This window comes from Oncorhynchus keta, chromosome 5, assembly GCF_023373465.1.
Source record: "Oncorhynchus keta strain PuntledgeMale-10-30-2019 chromosome 5, Oket_V2, whole genome shotgun sequence".
In the NCBI taxonomy this organism is placed as follows: Eukaryota; Metazoa; Chordata; class Actinopteri; order Salmoniformes; family Salmonidae; genus Oncorhynchus; species Oncorhynchus keta.
The window spans coordinates 1,521,699-1,539,564 of record NC_068425.1 but is presented as its reverse complement, the minus strand read 5'-3'; the positions used below and the strand labels follow the sequence as shown (position 1 = coordinate 1,539,564).

The window sequence follows — 17,866 nt, the reverse complement described above, 5'->3', positions numbered from 1 at the left end:
TGAAAAAGCTCTGTGACATGGCAGGGTCCACTCATTGACTGCTCTTACTCCCTCATTTTTCAGAATACAAGCCCGAAACAATTTCTAAATACTGTTGGCATCTAGTGGAAGGCATAGGTACTGCAATTGGAGTCCTAAGTCAATGGATACTGTCATGGCATTGAATAGAAAACTACAACCAACAAAAAATCCTACTTCCTGAATGGATTTTTCTCAGTTCTGTTATACTCACATACATTATTTTAACAGTTTTGGAAAGGAAACTTTAGAGTGTTTTCTATCCAAATCTACTAATTATATGAAAATCCTATATTCTGGGCCTGGGTAGAAGGCAGTTTAATTTGGGCACGCTTTTCATCCAAAATTCCAAATGCTGCCCCCTACGCTAGAGAAGTTAAAGAATGGGCAAAAATCCCAGTGGCTAGATGTGCCAAGCTTATAGAGACATATCCCAAGAGACTTGCGGCTGTAAATGCTGCAAAAGGTGACTCTACAAAGTATTGACTTTGGGCGGATGAATAGTTATGCACGCTCAAGTTTTCATTTTTTTTGTCTTATTTCTTGTTTGTTTCACTATACAAAATATTTTGCATCTTCAAAGTGGTAGGCATGTTGTGTAAATCAAATGATACAAACCCCCAAAAAATGCATTTTAATTCCAGGTTGTAAGGCAACAAAATAGGAAAAATCTCAATCCCAATTTGATAACACTGCAATAACTAAAAACCAAACACTGATCTTGTGCCTCATTTCTTCCTTTTTTTTCATCTGTGTCGTCTCTTTGTCTGTCAGAGTCTGAAGGAGGGTCTTTCTGTCCAAGAGAGAATGAAGCTGTTTGAGCCCATGGACTAGAAGAAGATCTGATCAATTTTTTTGTTGTTGCTCATTCGTCAATGTGTGTGTGTGTGTATGTGTTTGTGTGGTGTTTGCCAATCGTGTGCAACAGTGCTAGTCTGAGTACAGGTCTCATTAGAAACATTCCACTCCTTGCCACTCCTTGTCATTGCCATTTGTCTTTGGCAAATGACATAGAGTACAGGGAGTGGAATAGCTAAAGAGACTAGTACCCACACTACTGTAGTGCTTGGCTTGCCTGTGATCTGTAGAGTGTACCATTGGGAGATTTTTAGAGCATCGATGTGGTGAGGTTGCAAGTATTGTGATGAACTATTTATTTATGTATGTATTATTACACAGACCAAAATATTGCACAGTTGGGCTAACTAATAAAAAGCTCTTACAGGGCTCAATGCACAATGTGTTTCTCTCCTCCTAGTCCACTTCACCACACCCGGACAGTGATGTGAACTGTTTAATTAGGACAAAACCAAATTCCCTATGTAAGAACACACTCAAATCTAAATACTGGTCATGTAAAAATGCATGGCTATGATTTTTTCAATGTATTTTAATACACTTGTGTCCTGTATTTTAGTGTTCCATATTATTAATAAAATGTTTTTTATTTGAATGTCAAAGTGTGTCTAAATAAATGTAATGTCGGAACCATTTTTCTGTTTCCATCCTCTTTCTCCCAGTGGCCATGGTAACACCAGACCACAAGGTTTCCCTCTCGCAGCAGTCAGAGCGTTCATTGGCATTCTCTCACTCACTCTCCTTATGGCGTTTGTTTTTCTCAATACGATGGGAAAATGAGGCCTCGCATCCCTTCCCCACAAATGATTTGGGATCCACTATTAAACTATAGTTCTGTAAACTACTTGAAAACAAGCAACGGTGGTGTTGTTTAGTGATATGATCGTCCCATTGGAAGATTGTGTAGGCATACATTATTAATCATCTATTCTACAGTGTTGTGGAGTAAACGTGATTTACTCACCTTCATTTTAAGTGAGCGTTTATCCACCTTTTACAGAAAAATCTATTGAACGTATAGGGAGCATAGCTTTTTTCACTGCAACCTGGGATGAGCTATTGTTTTTACCACTACCCCACTGTTTCTACGCCAGCATCTAGCTGGCAGAGTGAAACTGAAATGTCCTTTGTTTAAACTTTACAGCGACGCTATGGAAATTGAAACGTAACTGTCCCATCATATGAATTTGGCACATTTTTTACTCACCATGGGTGATGTTGGTTCATCCTGATTCTCAGATGTATGCAGAGAGAAGAGGAAATTGGTCCCGGTGAGGAGGTGTGTCATTCACAGCACTTATGGTTTTAATAACGGCAGCAATTATGACTTTCATTGTGTAAATAATTCCAGAGTGCTCATATTCTTGAAGAATGTACTTTATGCTCACTGGGTTTGAGACCACAATAATGTGCCGCTAACAACTTAATTAAAAATGCTGTGATTTTTGTTTTACTGGATTATATTTGATGTTACCTTTATCCCACTGACAAAAAGGACCGGTGTCTTTCATAAGGCAGCCCTGCATGTTACAATTTCACACATTTGACAAAATACAAGAGAATACAAAAATACACACTTAAGAAAAACAATCACATTCCTCAACAAAGATGTCCTCAATCCATATTTTGAACTGCCCGAGAGTCATCAATGTAACTAGTTGCAAGGAACTTGTTATTCCATACATGGGGTGCAAAGGCAGTTTTCTCTAAGTCTGGAGCAACAGATAAAACAGTACATTGTTGTATATAACATCATTACGCCACTACATATCCACAATGCAAAATGTATAATACCACCATACAACAATATTACAATGTACATGTGTGTGCTAGCGCTTGTGTGCGTATGCGTGTGTCCTTCTGTAGCTCAGTTGGTAGAGCATGGCGCTTGTAACGCCAGGGTAGTGGGTTCAATCCCCGGGACCACCCATACGTAGAATGTATGCACACATGACTGTAAGTCGCTTTGGATAAAAGCGTCTGCTAAATGGCATATATTATTATATTATTATATTATTATATTATTATATTACCTTTGTGTGTGTCTCTTCACAGTCTCCGCTGTTTCATAAGGTGTATTTGATCATTTATAAAAAATATGATTCTACTACTTGCATCAGTTACTTGATTTGGAATAGAGTTGCATGTAGTACTGTGGGACTCCCATAGTCTATTCTGTATTTGGGGATTGTGAAGAGACCTATGGTGGCATTTCTTGTGGGGTATGCATGGGTGTCTGAGCTTGTCAACACTTCTTACAAAAACAAGTAGTGATGAAGTCAATTTCTCCTCAACTTTGAGCCATGAGAGATTGACATGCTTATCAGTAATGTTAGCTCCCCGTGTAGTTTTAAGGGCCAGCCGTGCTGATCTGTTCTGAGCCAATTGTAATATTCCTAAGTCCCTTTTTGTGGCACCTGACCACACAACTGGACAGTAGTCCAGGTGCGACAAAACTAGGACCTGTAGGACCTTCCTTGTTGATAGTGTTGTTAAGAAGGCAGAGCAGGGCTTTATTATGGACAGAGCATTCCCTATTTTAGCTAATGTTGTATCAATATGGTTTGACAACGACAGTTTACAATCCAGGAGTACTCCAAGCAGTTTAGTCACCTCAACTTGCTCAATTTCCACATTATTCATTACAAGATTTAGTTAAGGTTTAGGGTTTAGAGAATGATTTGTCCCAAATACATTGCTTGGTAGTTTTGAAATATTTCGGGCTAACTTATTCCTTGCCACCCATTCTGAAACTAACTGCAGCTCTTCTATAAGTGTTTGCAGTCATTGCAGTCGCTGTAGTAGCTGACATTTATAGTGTTGACTCATCCACATACATGTCTTTACTCAAAGCCAGTGGCATGTTGTTAGTAAAGATTGAAAAAAAGAAAGGGGTCTAGACAGCTGCCCTGTGGAATTCCTGATTCTACCTGGATTATGTTGGTGAGGCTTCCATTAAAGAACACCCTTTGTGTTGTGTTAGACAAGTAATTCTTTATCTACAATACAGCATGGGGTGTAAAGCTATAACACATGTTTTTTTTCGAGCAGCAGACTATGATCAATAATGTCAAAAGCCGCACTGAAGTCAGCCCCCTCCCAAACTTTGTATCATCAATTTCTCTCAGTCAATCATCAGTCATTTGTGTAAGTGCTGTGCTTGTTGAATGTCCTTCCCTATAAGCATGCTGAAAGTCTGTTGTCAATTTGTTTACTGTAAAATAGCATTATATCTGGTCAAACCATTTTTCTCAAAAGTTTACTAAGGGTTGGTAACAGCCTGATTGGTCTGCTATTTGAGCCAGTGAAGAGGTCTTTACTATTCATAGGTTGCGGAATGACTTTTGATTCCCTCCAGGCCTGAGGGCAAATACCTTCTAGTAGGCTTAAGTTGAAGATATGACAAATAGAAGTGGCAATATCGTCTGCTATTATCCTCAGTAATTTTCCATCCAAGTTGTCAGACCCCAGGGGCTTGTCATTGTTGATAAACAACAATAATTATTTCACCTCTTCACACTCACCTTACAGAATTCAAAATGAAAATGCTTGTCTTTCTTAATTTGGTCAGATGTACTTGTGTCAGCATTTGTTGCTGGCATGTCATTCCTAAATTTGGCAAGATTAGCAATGAAAAAAGTAATTCAAGTAGTTGGCAATATCAGTAGGTTTTGTTATGAATTAACCATCTAATTCAATGAATGATGGAGCTGTTTGCCTTTTTGGCCAAAATGTCATTTAACCTCTTGAAACTAGGGGGCACTATTTTCATTTTTGGAAAAATAACGTTCCCGAAGTAAACGGGCTATTTTGTCAGGACAAGATGCTAGAATATGCATATAATTGACAGCTTAGGATAGAAAACACTCTAAAGTTTCCAAAACTGTTCCTATGCGTCCCTATTGAGTAGTGAATGGGATATCAACCAGATTCCTTTTTCTATGGCTTCCCTAATGTGTCTAGTGTCACAAGACATAGTTTCAGGCTTTTATTTTGAAAAATTAGCGTGAACGACAACATTTTTTCTCTCTTTCCTACTAAGAAGCCAACTGTCCCGGTTGATATACACTGCTCAAACAAATAAAGGGAACACTAAAATAACACATCCTAGATCTGAATGAATGAAATATTCTTATTAAATACGTATTTCTTTACATAGTTGAATGTGCTGACAACAAAATCACACAAAAATGATCAATGGAAATCAAATTTATCAACCCATGGAGGTCTGGATTTGAGTCACACTCAAAATTAAAGTGGAAAACCACACTACAGGCTGATTCAACTTTGATGTAATGTCCTTAAAGCAAGTAAAAATGAGGCTCGGTAGTGTGTGTGGCCTCCACGTGCCTGTATGACCTCCCTACAACGCCTGGGCAGTCTGTGGTGCCACGTGGCGTTGGTGGATGGGAGCGAGACATGTCCCAGATGTGCTCAATTGGATTCAGGTCTGGGGAACGGGCGGGCCAGTCCATAGCATCAATGCCTTCCTCTTGCAGGAACTTGCTGACACACTCCAGTCACAAGGTCTAGCATTGTCTTGCATTAGGAGGAACCCAGGGCCAACCGCACCAGCATATGGTTTCAGAAGGGGTCTGAGGATCTCATCTCGGTACCTAATGGCAGTCAGGCTACCTCTGGTGAGCACATGGAGGGCTGTGCGGCCCCCCCAAAGAAATGCCACCCCACACCATGACTGACCATGACTGACGGATGTTGCAGGCAGCAGAACGTTCTCCACGGTGTCTCCAGACTCTGTCCCGTCTGTCACGTGCTCAGTGTGAACCTGCTTTCATCTGTGAAGAGCATAGGGCGCCAGTGGCGAATTTGCCAATCTTGGTGTTCTCTGGCAAATGCCAAACGTCCTGCACGGTGTTGGGCTGTAAGCACAACCCCCACCTGTGGACGTCGGGCCCTCATACCACCCTCATGGAGTCTGTTTCTGACCGTTTGAGCAGACACATGCACATTTGTGGCCTGCTGTAGGTCATTTTGCTCCTCCTGCTCCTCCTTGCACAAAGGCGGAGGTAGCGGTCCTGCTGCTGGGTTGTTGCCCTCCTACGGCCTCCTTCACGTCTCCTGATGTACTGGCCTGTCTCCTGGTAGCGCCTCCATGCTCTGGACACTACGCTGACAGACACAGCAAACCTTCTTGCCACAGCTCGCATTGATGTGCCATCCTGGATGAGCTGCACTACCTGAGCCATTTGTGTGGGTTGTAGACTCCGTCTCATGCTACCACTAGGTGAAAGCACTGCCAGCATTCAAAAGTGACCAAAACATCAGCCAGGAAGCATAGGAACTGAGAAGTGGTCTGTGGTTGCCACCTGCAGAACCACTCCTTTATTGGCGGTGTCTTGCTAAATGCCTATAATTTCCACCTGTTGTCTATTCCATTTGCACAACAGCATGTGAAATGTATTGTCAATCAGTGTTGCTTCCTAAGTGGACAGTTTGATTTCACAGAAGTGTGATTGACTTGGAGTTACATTGTGTTGTTTAAATGTTCCCTTTATTTTTTTGAGCAGTGTATTGTCGAATAGATATTTGAAAAACACCTTGAGGATTGATTATAAAAAACTTTTGCCATGTTTGTTGATATTATGGATCTAATTTGGAATATTTTTCGGCGTTGTCGTGACCGCAATTTCCGGTCGATTTCTCAGCCAAACGTGAAGAACGAACAGAGGTATTTCGGCTACAAAAATAATCTTTATGGAACAAAAGGAACATTTGCTGTCTAACTGGGAGTCTCGTGAGTGAAAACATCCGAAGCTCATCAAAGGTAAACGATTTAATTGGATTGCTTCTCTGATTTTCGTCACCAAGTTGCCTGCTGCTAGCTGTACATTATGCTATGCTAGGCTATCGATAAACTTTCACAAATAATTTCAAAATCTGAGATGAAAAGATGATTAACAAAAGGCTAAGCTGTGTTTCAATATATTTCACTTGTGATTTCATGAATATTTTCTAGTAATATTTTTTGTCTGTTGCGTTATGCTAATTAGTGTCAGTTGATGACAATTCTCCCAGATCCGGGTAGTTCTAATTTATTTTAATTTGACCTTTATTTAACTGCCTGTTCAGGGGCAGAACGACAGATTTGTACCTTGTCAGCTCGGGGTTGAACTTGCAACCTTCCGGTTACTAGTCCAACGCTCTAACCACTAGGCTACCCTGTCACCCCTAAGAGTTAAGGTGCTCCAAAGCTTTTTACTGTCATTCTTTATAAAAATGTATCTTTGTTTCATTGTATAGTTTGTTCTTCTTTTTATTTAATTTAGTTACATGAATTCTCAATTTGCAGCACATTTGCCAATTGGTTGTGCTGCCAGACTTACTTACCATACCTTTTGCCTCATCCCTCTCAACCATAACATTTTTCAATTCCTCATCAACCCAATGGGATTTAACAGTTTTTACAGTAATTTTCTTAGTGGGTGCATGCTCATTAGTAACGGGAATAAGCAATTTCATAAATGTGTGAAGTGCAGTGTCTGGTTGCTCCTCATTACACTCTTTAAATCATTAACATAACAATCACTACAGAACTTATTGTGTGACCTCATACATTATATTAGGACCAGCTTGTTGAACTTTGGTTTACCTAGATATGGCTACTATATTGTGATCACTACATCCTATGAATTTGGATACTGCTTTAAAGCGAATTTTTGCAGCATTACATATCTGATATTGGCAGAAAGCTTAAATTCTTGTTAATCTAACTGCACTGTCCAGTTTACAGTAGCTATTCCAGTGAAAGAATACTGTGTTATTGTTTGAGGAGAGTGCACAATTTTGGACATGAAAAGTTATTAATAATAATAAACAAATTAGGCACATTTGGGCAGTCTTGATACAACATTTTGAACAGAAATGCAATGGTTCATTGGATTAGTCTAAAATCTTGCACATACACTGATGCCATCTAGTGGCCAAAATCTATATTGCACCTGAGCTGGAATAATACATTATGGCCTTTCTCTTGCATTTAAAAAAATCCTTAAGTTAATTTAATCTGATGACTGTTATAGTATCTAATCAACTAACTATGTGTAATTGTTAACCTATTTAAATGAATAATGTAACAATTAAACTCTAAGGTCTTTACCTATCACATCCATAAACAGTCAACTTATTAATCATAACCTCGTATCATATCATCATTCTCAACAGTCATAACCTTGCATCTGCAAAACCCGAGCATTACTTATGATTCAGTTCTACACAAATTGGTTTAATTATTAATTTACTAGCTAACTAAATAGTAATACAGGATAGGAGAGGTCAAGAGAGAGAGCGAGGGACAGAGACGTTGGTAAATTTAGAAACTACTCTCACTTATACTTTGTACACAAACCGCCGCTCGCGTGGAGTAAGAAATCATGAATGTATTTACATAAAAATGCCTTGGTTCGCCGTATATCTCTTTCGGAACCTTGCCGCCTTGGAAAGGGGTTGGGCCTTTCCCGTCTTCTACTGTTGTTCTCCTCTGCAGTGGTCCGGTATCCAGTGAGTTGTTGTGTAGTCCTGAACAGAGCTAAAGTTTATTCTACTTCCATTCGCTCCTGAAGCTTCTTTGAAGATAGGCTAGCCAGTCATGTTGATGGTTCCCAGTGGGGTGATGAGAGTAACGGAATACAATGGTTTCAAAAGAGTAGTAGAATGGTTCCTCTTCAATTCACTTTTCTAGATACTTTACTTATCACAGCTAACCAGTGATTGTCCAGGAGGTGACTTTATCTTCTCTACCTGTTGTTGAGATTCAGAGTTCAAACCACTTTAAACGTGAGCTGTAGCTCTACGTCTCTCTGGTCTGATATGTTCATTCTTAACCTATCATTTTATACAGTTCATTCAAAAGGGGCATTTATGAAAACACTTTCATAATTTGTCACAACGTAGAGGATGGAAACTTCATACATGTAGTATGTATACTTTTACAAGTTACAGTATTTCCTTTATAACATTTTTAATTGACATCACGTTCTTTTAGATCACCTCTGCCCATTCCCCACATTCTATGCTAGAAATGTTGTTCCAGTAGTTGCTTTTGAACGTGTTAGAGTTTTGTCAGGAAAAGTCTTCTTAATGCGAAAGGCACATTCCTCGTGTGAATATTGGAGAGGGAGATGCTGAATGTTCTGTCCTTGATTTACATTAATGCGAAGGAACATTCCTCGTTTGAATATTGGAGGGGGAGATACTGAATGTTCTGTCCTTGATTTACAACAGGATGTGAGGTGTTAACCCCCACCAGTTCCCTCCTCCCCCCCTCTGCGGGTGAGAGTGGGTCTTGTTGAAGTTATTTATTGCAAAGCTGATTTGACCTATTTGGAGCCTCATGGGACAGTCATGACACAGGTTGCAGGCACTGGTTACAGTTTGAAGCTTTTTCTTGAGTGGGCAGCTTGATGAAACCCAGTCAATATTGAAATCACCCAGAAAACATACATCTCTGTTGATATCACACACATTATCCAGTATTTAGCACATATTATTCAGATACTGACTGTCAGCACTTGGTGGTCTATAGCAGCTTCCCACAAGAATGGGCTTTATGTGATACAGATTATTACTTCAACAGTATTTAACATGAAATCCTCTCTAAGTTTTACGGGAATGTGGTTCTAAATATAGACTGCAACACCACGCCCATTGGTATTTCTGTATTTTTGGTAGATATTATAACCTCAGGTGTGGTACATTTGTGTACTCGCCAACATCAGATTCTGCGGACACTGTATCATCAAAGGTATTATCTAAGTGAGTTTCAGAGCTCGTCAAAATATGAATGTCATCTGTTACTAGCAAGTTATTGACTCCATTTGTTAGGCAACATATGTTAATATGGGCTGCTTTACTGGGAAGCTTATCAGAAGTAGACTTGCTTATGTTATTTATATTGGAGATGATAGTGCAGGGAGAGCTGCACACAGTGGACTTCCTACTAGGGCACACCACCTCAATGCTAAAAGTGTATCTCTGGTTCATAGGCACATGATTACTGCATACAATAACTGTAGGATCAACAGAGGTATTCAGGGCAGTTAGGGGGACATAAATTAAGTTACTTACATTGTGTCTGCCAACGCCCCTGGGATAATGTACATTTGAAGCTGCATTATGACAAGTCAGCAACACAATGGTAGGTATTAACTGAGCTTGGGTCATTGATAAGTCATTGTCTCAACGCAGCCTTGAAATGCGTGGACAGAGTCCAGGAGCAAGATGATTTGGATGGACTCCATCATTCCTGTAGAGCAGGTATCCCCAAACTGGGGTACACGTAATGCCATCGGTGGTACGACAAATAAAAATGTGTTTCACATTTAAATTAAATTAAAATCTTGGTTCACTGCCAAAAATAAAAAATAAACCATGTAGTGTTAAAAAACCATCTAGTGAAATAACAACACAATGTCAAATACAGGTAGTTAACTTTCAATCACATTATTAACAGTTACTCTCTCGCAGGAAACCTTCACTCTTGCGCAGACATTTAGAAACAAAACTTAACCATTTGAAAATAAGCCACAGGAGTTTTTTAAGCGACAATAAAGATGACTTTTGAGTAGTAAGACGTACAGTTGAAGTCGGAAGTTTACATACACTTAGGTTGGAGTGATTAAAACTTGTTTTTCAAACACTCCACACAATTCTTGTTAACAAACTATAGTTTTGGCAAGTCGGTTAGAACATCTATTTTGTGCATGACACAAGTAATTTTTCCAACAATTGTTTACAGACAGATTATTTCACTTATAATTCATTGTATCACAATTCCAGTGGGTCAGAAGTTTACATACACTAAGTTGACTGTGCTTGGAAAATTCCAGAAAATTATCTCAAGGCTTTAGAAGCTTCGGATAGGCTAAATGACATAATTTGAGTCAAGTGTAGTTGTACCTGTGGATGCATTTCAAGGCCTACCTTCAAACCCAAATAAAAAGAAATCAGCCAAAACCTCAGAAAAATTATTGTAGACCTCCACATGTCTGGTTCACCCTTGGGAGCAATTTCCAAATGCCTGAAGGTACCACGTTTATCTGTACAAACAATAGTACGCAAGTATAATCACCATGGGACTACGCAGCCGTCATACCGATCAAGAGGCGATGCGTTCTGTCTCCTAAGGATGAATGTACTTAGGTGCGAAAAGTGCAAATCAATCCCAGAACAGCAAAGGACCTTGTGAAGATGCTGGAGGAAACAGGTAAAAAAGTATCTATATCCACAGTTATATCCACAGTCCACACCATAAAAAAGCCAGAGTACAGTTTGCAACTGTACATGGCAACAAAGATCATACTTTTTGGAGAAATTTCCTCTGGTCTGATGAAACAAAAATAGAACTGTTTGGCCATAATGACCATTGTTATGTTTGGAGGAAAAAGGGGGATGCTTGCAAGCCGACGAACACCATCCCAACCTTGAAGCACGGGGGTGGCAGCATCATGTTGTGAGGGTGCTTTGCTGCAGGAAGGACTGGTGCACTTCACAAAATAGATGGCATCATGAGGATGGAAGATTATGTGGATATATTGAAGCAACATCTCAAGACATCAGTCGGGAAGTTAAAGCTTGGTCGCAAATGGGTCTTCCAAATGGACAATGACCCCATGCATACTTCCAAAGTTGTGTCAAATGGCTTAAGGACAACAAAGTCAAGTTATTGGAGTGGCCAGCACAAAGCCTTGACCTCAATCCCATAGAAAATGTGTGGGCAGAATTGAAAAAGCCTGTGCGAGCAAGGAGACCTACAAACCTGACTCAGTTACACCAGCTCTGTCAGGAGCAATGGGCCAAAATTCACCCAACTTATTGTGGGAAGCTTGTGGAAGACTACCCAAAACGTTTGACCCAAGTTAAACAATTTAAAGGCAATGCTAACAAATACTAATAGAGTGTATGTAAACTTCTGACCCACTGGGAATGTGATGAAAGAAATAAAAGCTGAAATAAATAATTCTCTACTATTCTGATATTTCACATTCTTAAAATAAAGTGGTGATCCTAACTGACCTAAGACAGGGAATTTTTACAAGGATAAAGTGTCAGGAATTGTTTAAATGTATTTGGCTAAGATGTATGTTAACTTCCGACTTCAACTGTACCATTAATAAGAAGGGGCTAGAAGCATCTTATATGCTGAGCTACCGAGTGGCTAGGACAGGCAAGCCCCATACTATTGTGGAGGACTTCATTCTTTCTGCTGCCGTGGATATGGCTGGGACAATGCTGGGGGAAAAGACCCAAAAAATGTACAGACAATTCCTTCATCAAACAACACTGTTTCACAATGCATCAGTGTCATGGCTTCGTGTACAAGCCAGAGAATTATATGCATTACAGCTAGATGAGAACAGACGTGGCGGGCCTGGCACAGCTCCTGGTATATGTCTATTACGTATATGGGGGGTAAATTAAGGAAGATATCCTCTTCTGCAAACCACTGGAAACCAGGACAACGTGAGGGGATATTTTTTAAGTACTGGACAACTTTGAGACATCAAATGCACTTCGGTGGTCAAGATGTGTTGGTATCTGTACTGATGGCGCAAAGCCATGACAGGGAGACATAGTGGAGTGGAAACGCATGTGCAAGCAGTTGCTCCCGATGCCACTTGGGTACACTGCAGCATCCACAGAGAGGCTCTTGCTGCCAAGGGAATGCCTGACAGCTTGAAATACGTTTTGGACTACAGTGAAAATGGTTAACTTTGTTAAAGCAAGGCCCCTGAACTCTCCTGTATTTTCTGCATTATGCAATGATATGGACAGCGACCATGTAACGCTTTTACAACATACAGAAGTGCGCTGCTGGTTATCAAGGGGCAAAGTATTGAACTTTTTTTTGTTAATTGAGAGATGAGCTTAAAGTTTTTTCATTACTGACCATAATTTTCACTTGTCCGACCACTTGCATGAGGACGAGTTTCTCACACGACTGGCCTATGTGGGTGATGTTTTTTCTCGCCTGAATATTCTGAATCTAGGATTACAGGGACTCTCCACAACTTTATTCAATGTGTGGGACATAATTCAGGCTATGATTAAGAATTTGGAGCTCTTTTCTGTCTACATTAACAAACACAACACGTCTTTCCATTATTGCATGATTCTTTGTGTGCAAATGAACTCAAGCTTACGGACAATGTCAAATGTGATATAGCCCTATACCTGAGTGAGATGGGTGCGCAATTACGCAGGTACTTTCCAAAAACGGCCGACACAAACAACTGGATTCGTTATCCCTTTCATGCCATGCCTCCAGTCCACTTACCGATGTCTGAACAGGTGTGCCTCATAGATATTGCATCAAGCGGTTCTGTGAAAATGTAATTTAAGGTTTCTGGATAGGGAAGACGTTAACCTCATAGTTTCTTGCCTTGGCAAATCTCACTGTTAAGACACTGATGCCCTTTGCAACCACGTACTGTACCTATGTGAGAGGGGTTTCTTGGCCCTCACTAGCATCAAAACTATATACAGGCACAGACTGTGTGTGGAAAATTATTGAAGACGGAGACTCTCTCCAATACATCCCCAACATTGCAGAGTAATGTGCATTCTTTCAAGCACAACCTTCTAATTGTCCTGTGGAGAGTTATTCACTACGTTTTATATGTAAGATGGCTAAATAAAGAGAAATCATTTTTGCCCTGGTCCTATAAGAGCTCTTTGTCCCTTCCCACGAGCCGGGTTGTGACAAAAATTCACACTCATTCTTATGTTTAATAAATGTATCGTATAGTGTGTGTGTGGCAGGCTTACAATGATGGCAACAACAAAAAATTGAGAGTGCGTTGACCCTGGTGCTAGAGGGGGTACATAGCTGGAGGTTGAGTGTTTGAAGGAGTACGGGACTATAAAACGTTTGGGAACCATTGCTGTAGAGTATCTTCTGTTTCTAGAAGGTGTCAAAGTTTTTCTATAAAAGTGATTCCAACTGAACTACAGTAATATTTTAGCCAGGTGTGTATCGCAGCTAGTCTGCTGAATCTTTCACATCTGTAGCCCAATGATATACCGGACCTGAAATGATTGGCTGCTTTTTGGAATCTTTCAGTACTAGAATCAGTTCTTTAAAACCTATTTTCAGAAGTTCTGAGCTAGCCCTCCTGATGTCGTTTGACCCCACATGGACTACTACAGCGTCAGCTCCCGGTCATGCACATCATGCACATTTTCTTGGTTTTGTTTTTCTAGGTTTTGGATTTCACAATTTCTTTCTGGTTTACCCCATTTTATTCACACTTTTTTAATTATAAAACCAACACAATAGTTTTTTTCTGTGTTCACAACAATGTTTAAACCAAATCAGGGGATGACTTTTGGGTTCAAGGAAAAATCTAAGAAACTTTGATTTTTCACTGTAGTTGCCCTTTAATTCAGTGAGCATGCCCTGCACTGTTGTTTGGTTAGCATGTTTTCTGTAGTGCAGTAAGCGCAAGTGATTCGGCCACCAATGGAATGGGTGGAGGAAAAGGCCAGCAACACTCTCAACAACTAATCTGCCTTTGCCATCTGTACTGTTAGCTAACATTCAATCGCTGGAAAATAAATGGGACAAACTGAAAGCACGTATATCCTACCAATGAGACATTAAAAACTGTAATGTTTTATGTTTCACCGAGTCGTTGCAGAACAACGACATTAATAGCATGCAGCTGGCAGGTTCAACACTCTATCGGCAGTATAGAACAGCAGCCTCTGGTAAGACACAGGGCGGGGGCCTATGTATATTTGTAAACAACAGCTGGTGCACAATATCTAAGGAAGGCTCAAGATTTTGCTCGCCTGAGGTAGAGTATCTCATGATAAGCTGTAGACCACACTATCTACCGAGAGAGTTTTCATCTTTATTTTTCGTATCTGTCTATGTACCATCACAGACCGATGCTAGCACTAAAACCGCACTCAATGAGCTGTATAACGCCTTAAGCAAACAGGAAAACACTTATCCAGAGGCGACACTCCTAGTGGCCGGGGACTTTAATGCAGGGAAACTTTAATCAGTTTTACTGCATTTCTATCAGCATGTTAAATGTTTCTTGGTGTATTGGCATCCCCAGGCTATTGCACACACAGCACAAATAAGCCTGGGATATCAACCATTCAAAGTTTGCCTTTATAAGGACAGATGCTTGGAGACGAGAAGCAAGTACAGGGAGTGAACAATGAATTAATGAACAGACATGAAACAGGACAGGACAGCATCTGGTTAATGCTGACACGGGGAACAAACTGAGGAACAGACAGACAGAGGGGGCAATCAACATAGTGAAGGCTAAGTCGCAGCCGGCCGCGATCGGGAGGTCCCTGGGGCGAAGCACAAATGACCTAGTGTCTTCCGGGTTAGGGAGGGCCGGTAGGGATATCCTTGTCTCATCGCGCACTAGCGACTCCTGTGGCAGGCCAGGCGCAGTGCACGCTAACCAGGTCGCCAGGTGAACGGGGGTTTCCTCCGACACATTGGTGCGGCTGGCTTCTGGGTTGGATGCACGCTGTGTTAAGAAGCAGTGCGGCTTGGTTGGGTTGTGTTTTCGGAGGACGCATGGCTTTCGACCTTCGTCTCTCCCGAGCCCGTATGGGAGTTGTAGCGATGAGACAAGATACTAACTACTAACAATTGGATACCACGGAATTTGGGAGAAAAGGGGCAAAACATTTTTTTTAAACATAGTGAAGTAGTCCAGGTGAGTCCAATACTGCGCTGATGTGCATAATAAATGGTGACAGATGTGCGTAATGATGACAGGTGTGTGTAATGATGGACCGCCTGGCACCCAGACGCCAGAGTGGGGGAGTGGGAGCAGGTGTGACAGCCTTAGTGGGAGTGACCATAGAATTCTATAGGAATGAGCTTGTATTGTAATGAGTGTTGTATTTGTCATCGTCACTACTTAACACAGTCAAAAATTCATAATTATTGCTAAACCCTACCCATTTCCCCAATTTATCTTCTTAAAATTTGATATGAAACCTAACCCTAACTAATGAAGGCCAAGTTTGATGCGTTTGGGCGGAAGTGTCTGGGAACGAGATTAGGTGTAATGTGACTAACATGACATCACTTAGTGTATGCCATCCTTCGACCCAACAAGTCACCCCTTATAAATCACATGTTTATATTGTATTTGACATAGTGGGTTATGTCACATTTACAAACACTTTATAAAGCATGACATATGGTTATAGATGCTATGTAAAACCTTTATGTAGTACTTATGTACGCTTTATGAAGCCTTTATTGTCACGACTTCTGCCGAAGTCGATGCCTCTCCTTTTTCGGGCGGTGCTCGGCAGTCGACGTCACTGGTCTTCTAGCCATCATTGATCCATTTTTCATTTTCCATTCGTTTTGTCTTGTCTTCCTACACACCTGGTTCCAATCCCATTCATTATCCTGTTGTGTATTTAACCCTCTGTTTCCCCTCATGTCCTTGTCAGAGATTGTTTGTTTGTTCATGATCGTGTAGTTTGTACTGGTGCGCGTCGGGTCCTTGTACACACTTTGCTTTGATTATGTATTATGGTTTTGGAGCTGTGTTTTTAAGTTATTAAACTACTCCATTATACCAAGTTCGATTCTCCTGCACCTGACTTCCCTGCCACCTATACACACATCGATGACATTTATAAGCTGAAAGTCATTTAAAGCGGGACTGAAATGTGTTTTAAAACTTCAAAACCTACTCTGAGACACATGACAAAATGTGCAGAATTTTTCCTCTCTGCCCCATGGCAAAATGGTTTGAAATGCAGGAAATAAACACAGTGGACAAAACATTAGGAACACTTGCTCTTTCCATGACAGACTGATCAGGTGAAAGCTATGATGTCACTTAATTATAATTCATTAATTATAACTTGTCACCAAAAGTTCAGAATGTGTGGCCACTTTTACGCCACCACAGTTAGACCTCTCACTCAAGCCCTTGTCATTCGTTTTTTTGTCTTATGTTGCACCTACTCCAAATTTTCCATGATGTGTCCATTCGATATAGACAAATGCTGCAATAAGTACAGTAAATATAAATGCACATAAAATCAACAGTCTAATGTTCGGATTCAGTCTTATATCAGATAAACTGTTGTGTCCACACCTTTGGTCGGATAATTTCCAAATAATATCTAAAGTTTTCCTTTTCAAATTGATACCATGGTTATGCATATGCTTCTCATATTTCTCCAGCTCAATTTGTTTTTATTTGTCTCTGTCCATAGGCCAATTCCCACGAGTGTAAAGGGTTCAAATATTTCAAAAAAATGTTGAACTTACTAGAAAATGTATTGAACTTAGGAAAGTTTAAGTTTTTAGGGGGGGGCGTTGTGATTTTATAGGACATCTCACCTTTTTAGAGGCATCTCACCTTCAGCTCCACATGCGCAAGATTGAACTTCACTCAACTTTCTAGAGTTTTCGTGTTAGTTAAAACACTATCAATGTTTCAGACCGGTGTGGCATAACCAATCAGAGTTGGTTTCTTGTGTCAAACAACACAACAACATTTTCAGTCACCTCCTTGTCTGAAGGACAAGTGGATAAACATGCAATGATGGCCTATATTGAACACCACACATTGGCTGCTGCTGTAGGTGGAATGATTAGAACAGCTATTTCTATGTTAAAATATTATGGGATGCATTTTGTCCATTGTTTTTGATGGTAGTCCATTCTGGTAGGCATACATTATGATCAAATAGTCACAGTAGCCTACATGGCCCCTGTTAATACTGTAACTTAAAGCCGGTACAGCCTCGGTGTTCACAGTAAACACATGCTGGAAGTTGCACATAATTTCACAACATTCAAGTTTACCCTCAACAGACCTGAAATTTGCTGTGTCGAAAATATTTGAGTGAACATTGTTCTCAAGGTGTTGATTCTGTTGAAATGCCTGAAGACTGCCACCATTTGTGGTGGATGGTGGCAGATTGTGGTAAATTGCATCATTCTGGCAACAATGGCTGACAC

At 40.4% G+C, this 17,866-nt stretch overlaps 1 protein-coding gene across 1 annotated transcript in view; it reads left to right on the top strand.

Annotated features, from left to right (window-relative positions):
- The window catches only part of LOC118374817 (plectin-like), a 78,510-nt gene extending 77,033 nt beyond the window's left edge, over positions 1–1,477 (top strand). The window contains exon 21 of the mRNA XM_035761298.2: positions 793–1,477. Within this exon, the coding sequence (XP_035617191.2) occupies positions 793–852 (60 nt within the window). The 3' untranslated portion in view covers positions 853–1,477. The remainder of the gene's footprint in view (positions 1–792) is intronic.
- Positions 1,478–17,866: the final 16,389 nt, after the last annotated feature.